This window comes from Nicotiana attenuata, unplaced genomic scaffold (assembly GCF_001879085.1).
Source record: "Nicotiana attenuata strain UT unplaced genomic scaffold, NIATTr2, whole genome shotgun sequence".
NCBI lineage: Eukaryota > Viridiplantae > Streptophyta > Magnoliopsida > Solanales > Solanaceae > Nicotiana > Nicotiana attenuata.
The window spans coordinates 43,150-49,849 of NW_017672661.1; the positions used below are offsets into that span (position 1 = coordinate 43,150).

At 37.1% G+C, this 6,700-nt stretch overlaps 1 protein-coding gene across 3 annotated transcripts in view; it reads right to left on the minus strand.

Annotated features, from left to right (window-relative positions):
• Window positions 1–1,407: 1,407 nt before the first annotated feature.
• Window positions 1,408–6,700, minus strand: part of LOC109214018 (DEAD-box ATP-dependent RNA helicase 10-like) — a 15,379-nt gene continuing 10,086 nt past the window's right edge. For all 3 annotated transcript variants that reach the window (XM_019377884.1, XM_019377885.1, XM_019377886.1), the window contains 5 exons: window positions 3,592–3,747; window positions 3,367–3,504; window positions 2,572–2,683; window positions 2,371–2,459; window positions 1,408–1,834 (listed from right to left, as the gene is read on the minus strand). In XM_019377884.1, the coding sequence (XP_019233429.1) occupies window positions 1,703–1,834; window positions 2,371–2,459; window positions 2,572–2,683; window positions 3,367–3,504; window positions 3,592–3,747 (627 nt within the window). In that variant the 3' untranslated portion in view covers window positions 1,408–1,702. The remainder of the gene's footprint in view (window positions 1,835–2,370; window positions 2,460–2,571; window positions 2,684–3,366; window positions 3,505–3,591; window positions 3,748–6,700) is intronic.

Consider the following 6,700-nt stretch of genomic DNA (forward strand, 5'->3'; position numbering starts at 1 on the left):
TTGAAATGCATTTTAGATTTACTACTGGCATATTGATTTAATTGTTGACTTGCCTAATGGTAGTGTTATGCGTCATCACTACCTATTATGGAATTTGCATCGTAACAGTAAGGGATCTATGATTGCAAAAGTAACCCCAAGCTGAGCTAAACCTTATTAAATCGAGAAATTGCAAATTCTAGTTCCTGGTTTGAGTTTGAGCTCGACATGTCCAAGGTATAATTTCCTGACCTTTCACGAATACAAATACAAGTTAACTCTGAAAATTTAGGAAGGCTTGTAATATAAGAGGTTTCTGCATATGTAACCATTCAATCAGGAAAACAATAGATATTAGAATTATATGCATATATTATACATAAGTACATAACAGTCCTTTTAAGCTTCAAGTTTACCAAACAATTAGCGTATTCCCTGAACAAACCAACAGTCAGAAACCACGTAAAGCATGTCCTCCTTCAAAAAACAACAGCAAGAGGAAAGTCATTTAACTCTTGCCAAAATAATCTGCCATTCCATAGACGCAACATAACTCAAAATAATGATCTGCTGCTTTAGAAACTTAACGTAAGAACAAAATAACATCCAATAAGTAGACTGTAAATGAAGAACAATGAATAAAAATTGTATATATGTTCTATAGAGTACGGAAAACTTTCAAGCGACTAACTTATGCTACGGCTTAAAGGACTAAAGTCAGCTCTCTGCCGAAATAACCCAATTCACGAACTAGACACAGCTGCACATTTATTATAGAAACCTAAAAATCACGTTGGTCTGCTCTTGTTCTCAAGTTCTTTCAGTGTTTTTACCCGTCGATTTGGACTAGAAAAACGAGCTTTGCAATTTGCAAAGTTTCAAAGCTTCGAGTTCAATAATTGAATTTTTGAAATTGGCTACGTTTTGATTGCCTGTTGTGGCAAACAGTTGAAAATACTTTAAGAAGTTTATATCTTTGACAGGTGAAAATTGTCAATTTAGCAAGGTTTGTTAGTTTCAGAAGTAAAAGTTAACTGTTGATTAGTTCCACAAATATTGAAAAATACAAATTCAATAACATACTAAGCTCTTGAATCATTCACGAAGAGAATAATCAAAGGGTAAAATCCCTAAACTTTGAGATAATCTAAATATAGCAACCTCATTCGTTCTCCTACAATCAAAATTGCAATCAGCTCACTATCCTTCTCTGAAACTCAGACAAGAAATTCGACTTCGCTTAAAGTACGTTGAATTATCTACAAAAAGATTCATAAATAGTCCTGTGGTTTGTGCATTACTAAACCCCGTAACTGAACAAATTATTAGTTCTAAATTTCATAATACTATACAACACAAACACTGATTGCAATTAAGAAAACTAATTTTGTTAGAGAAAAAATTGGTTCATATAAAAGAACCCAGATCAAAACTGCATCTCACTGAGATCCGATTTAGATGTCCAGAGGAAATTGGACTCGCCACATTGCTAAAAGATCATTCACTATTTTCCCCATTTCGGAGTGGGGACACACATTAGGATTAGCTGCAAGTATCTTCGCTGAAAAATGAAAATAATGAGTCCGCTAAGATCAAAATCATCTCAGCAGATTTGCAGAAATGTCAAATTACAACCCAACAAGGAATAATGAAAGAACTAATGAAGTTCATAATTGAACTAACATAGCTTAATTATATATTCCTCATTTAAGTCAAAATTGGACTAATAGAGCTTAATCTTTGATAGCTTCCTTGATAGTTTCCTCTTCTTAACTCCCAAGTATCGAAGGAAATTGGACTCGTCACCATCATCTCCGCCTCTGTGTTTCCTTTTGCCACCACTTTCTTTGATTTTCTGTACCAACATAGCTTGGATGTTAATTATCTAATAACTCAATTGAGCAATGTATTACCAAGAAAACATGCATCAGCGAAAATCCTCCATAAACTACTAACAACCTATATAATAATGTCTATGAGCAACTTCAATATTTCAAGAAGTAAGTTGTATACATGTCACCTCTCACAACATTCCACATCCTCTCCAACTGAGAAATGCACATAACACTCACATGTTCCGAATAACAGCTCTACATCCAAACCACACTCAAAAAGTCAAAATATGCTCGCACTATCTCTACCTTATTACCTCTCTGACATTAACACCTGAGCCTAATGAAAATGGGGCAAGAGGAGAATTCAACTATAATATTAAGTGCTAAAAAGGGAAACTAATAATAAAAATTAGGGCTCATTTCACTTGATTTAATTGGCTAAATTTAAACAGTCTTTAACCCGTGCAGGCAGAAGTTGACCACCTAGTGATTGCCGCCTACTGAAGTACACCCTCCTCCTCCGGCAAAGGGGAAAAAACAAGGAGACGAAAATTACCATCTGTGAGATCCTCTTGGCTTCTGTTACACGCTCCAAGAGTAGCAAAACCTCCTCTTCCTCCGCAGGATACTCAGGTAGTTTCTTCCCTGAAGATTATCAATTTTTTGTTTGGAAAACAACATGTACCAGACAGACTAGAAGTGCTAGAATAAGAATATATTAGAATCTCGGAAATATAGTATTTCTGTATTTTCTTACCAATAAGCTTTTCTATGTGTGTATACCACTCCACCTCATACTGATTCACTAATGATATAGCAACCCCAGAACGTCCTGCTCGTGCAGTTCTTCCCACCCTATGTATATAATCCTGCAGGCCATGCATACAGTGATAGGTTAAAATCGCATTAGAAAACAAAATTACGATTATTCATATTGAAATGATGAGTATGATGTCAAGTTTCATTGATCTTATTGCATAAACAAAGGACCGATATATTCTTTTAATTTTTTTGACTGTGGTGCCCGGGCCAGCTTGCTGGCACTTCGCCAATTCTACCGGGTACCAACTACCTCTAACACCAGCACAGGTACAGGGTAAAACTCTACCCACAAAGTCTTGGAAGGATGGAAAGAAATCACTTAGTGTTCGATTTTTTCAAATTCCAAACAAGCTGAACTACAGAATTTGGACAACTTATCAAAAAAAAAAAAGAATTGGACAACTTTTAAAAAGTTTGTTCTGAAAGAACTTTTTTGGAAGAAAAAGTTTGTTCACAAAGAAAACTTGTCTGGATAGCTGCAGTTTTTTGGAAGATTTGTGGGTGTTTGGGGAGTGGAAAAAGATTTTTTTTTAATCGAGGGAGCATGGAAGAAGTTTTAGGTATTATTTTTTTGAAAGTTAAAAAACAGACCAACACCTTAGAAAAGTTTTTCAAAACCTTCCTAACCCAAAAAGGTCCATGCCTAGCCATAAATAAATCCAGGACCACCCCAATGAACAGAAAAAAACAGCATACAAACTATCCAAGCAGTAAGAATAAAAAGATCCACCTTTGAGTTTGTCGGAATATCATAGTTGATAACCATATCAACAGATGGGATATCAAGTCCTCGACTGGCTACATCAGTGCAGATAAGGATATTGCACTCTCCAGCCTTAAATTTGTTTAGAGCTCCACGCCTTTTTGGCTGTCTAATAAAAGATGATATTTTGAGGGGGGATGAAATAGAACCAGCAAAGTGAAAAGATGCATGCCTTGAAGTTCAAAAATATACCTGAATCATCTGACCACTAATTGGTATAGCTCTCAAGCCAAGATTTTGAAGCATCAGAGCCAGTAGACGGGTTGCATCACATGTACGAGTGAAAACCATTGATGTACTGCCAGACTTCTCAGTTATCTTAGACAGAATATAGAAAAGATAGCAGTCCTATGGGCACAAAATAATAAAGTCAGACAACAAATCATTATTCGATAATTAAAGTGGAACCGGAAATCATTATTCAGCAAACAAAAGGAATTACATCCCTAACCCCTCAACTTGTGGGAACTTTTACGTTAATTTCTCATATACTATCTCTAGCATCCAGTCCCACAATTATCAGGCACAGTGGCGTAGCTACTTTGTCCCAAGGGTGGTCAGCCAAACACCCTTCGCCGAAAAATAACATGGTGTATATAGGCCGAATACCACTTTACATGATCATATATTATATTTTGAACACCCTTAACATAAGTGTAAGAGTTAGCCCAATGGTCAAGGGTGTTCAAAATGAAGAGGAGTTCATGTTCTCCAAATTAAAACTAAACAGACCACCATGTTTGGTCTAATTGACTCTACTTTTTTAATCCATAAATTTCTTCATAAATAACTGTTAAAGCTTAAAATTTCTGTAAAAACAAACAACCAATCAAGTAATTTTATTAATGAAAGTGATTATTAAACAAATTATAAAATTTAAAATTCAAGCTCTACAATTTTTTTATTTTAAAAGAGCTCTTTACAGGGTACAAACCCTCTCAACTCCGTCTTTCCTTTGGTTGATTACTAGAATTTCTTTTGCTATTTTTTTATGTTAGTTTTGATTTATAAAATTGTATTTCTATTATAGTAATTGTTTTTATGGTTTATTAGTTAAATATTACGTAGTTTAGTTTTAAAATTTTCAGTGCAACCGTTCATCGAAAAAAGATTACTAACTTCTTTAAAGTTTGAACACCCTTAGCGAGATTCCTAGCTACGCCACTGATCGGTACTAGCTAAACTAGTCGTCCTTTTTGAGAAGGAATTAGCTAAACTAGTCCTTCTAATAATTTTAGTGCCAAAAAAATTGGTTTTGCTGATACGGAGCTTAAAAGATGCTATTTTACATATTGCTATTATGGCCACCCTGGAAACCTACCTCCACCTTAGCAGGTTCTAAATTCCCTACTGCCTCCACCCCCTCGGTTAGCCTTAATTTCCCGCATGTCCTCCCCACCCCCTAGAGCCTTCCATGCTCTATCATCTGACCCCCAACCCCTTTGCCATCACTCCTCTCTTGTCTTCCGTGCTTAATCTAACACCTTTGCATCCCACCACTGTAGTATAGCTCCTAATGCTAGATCCTTCCCCTTTGCAGAAGCTTCCAACCTGCAGTGCCCCATGTCCTATATTGAAACTCACCAGAATTCTTCCCTGCCAACTCCGTGCCGTCCCTTTCCCCTTCGCCCTACCCCTATCTCATGCAAAAACCCTAACGTTTTGTTGTGAATTCAACCCAAATCAAGTGGAGAAAACTTTTTCACTTAATTTTCTTCTTAGTTCCAATATTGTTAGCCATACATTAGATCTCAAAAAAGGTCCGCTCAACTGGGAAAGAGGAGGTAAAGCTTGACCAAAGATGGAAAGTGTTTTTTTTGGTTTTTTTTTGGGTGGGGGTGGGGGGAGGAGGAGGATGAGGATATGCATGTCCTTAAAACATCTACTCTACCCTTTTGTTCGGGAAATGTAATGAAAGAACTAGCACAGTGCCAGATTCCTAATAGTTGAGGCAGTAATAGTACTACTAATAATGCAAGAAACAATTTATCAGGACTAGAAGTGTGAGAAACCCCATAGCTACACCAACAACTAACCCAGTAATTCTCACAAGTGGGGTCTGGGGAGGTTAAGATGTACGCAGCCTTACCCCTACCCTGGAAGGGTAGAGAGGCTATTTCCAATAGACCCTCGAGCTAAAAAAAAAAAGATGAAAAGAAGCAATGGCAACAAGTAGAACCCCGCTAATGAATTAGCTTAGCAGATTCAACACCACTAACTATTGCAAGATTGTCCAATTTGCAGTCAAAATCTTTCAGTTCAATTTCCTTCTCTCAGACAAGAAATTCGACTTCGATAAAAGTACATTGAATTATCTACAAAAGATTCATAAATAGTCATGTGGTTTGTGCATTACTAAACCCCGTAACTGAACAAACTATTAGTTCTAAACTTCATAATACTATACAACACAAACACTGATTGCAGTTAAGAGAACTGATTTTATTAGAGAACAAATTGGTTCATATAAAATAACCTAGATCAAACATGCAGTAAATCTCACTGAGATCCGATTTAGACTTCCAGAGGAAATTGGACTCGCCACATTGCTAAAACATCCGTTCATCGAAATAAAAATTATTAACTTATTTAAAGTTTGAACACCCTTAGCGAGATTCCAAGCTACGCCACTGATTGGGCACTAGCTAAACTAGTCGTCCTTTTTGAGAAGGAATTAGCTAAATAGTCCTACTAATTTTTAATGCCAAAAAATTGGATTTGCCGTTATTAAGCTTTAAAGATGCTATTTTACATATTGCTATTAAGGCCACCCTTCGCAACCTACCTCCACCTTAGTAGGTTCTGAATTCCCTACTACCTGCCCCTCGGTTAGCCTTAATTTCCCGCCAATCGTACCTACCCCCCCCCCCCCCCCCCCAAAAAGAGCCTTTCATGCTCTATCATCTGACCACCCAACCCATTTGCCATCACTCCTCTCTTGTCTTCCGTGCCTAATCTAACACCTTGCACCCCACCCTACTAATGCTAGATCCCTCCCCTTTGCAGAAGCTTCCAACCTACAGTGCCCCATGTCCTATATTGAAACTCAGCAGAATTCTTTCCCGCCAACTCCGTGCCGTCCCTTTCCCCTTCGTCCTACCCCTATCGCATGCACAAAACCTAACGTTTTGTTGTGAATTCAACCCAAATCAAGGGGAGAAAAACTTCTTTCACTTAATTTTCTTCTTAGTTCCAATACTGTTGGCCATACATTAGATCTCAAAAAAGGTCTGCTCAACTGGGAAAGAGGAGGTAAAGCCTGACCAAAGATGGGAAGTGTTTTTCTTTGGGTTTTTTTTTT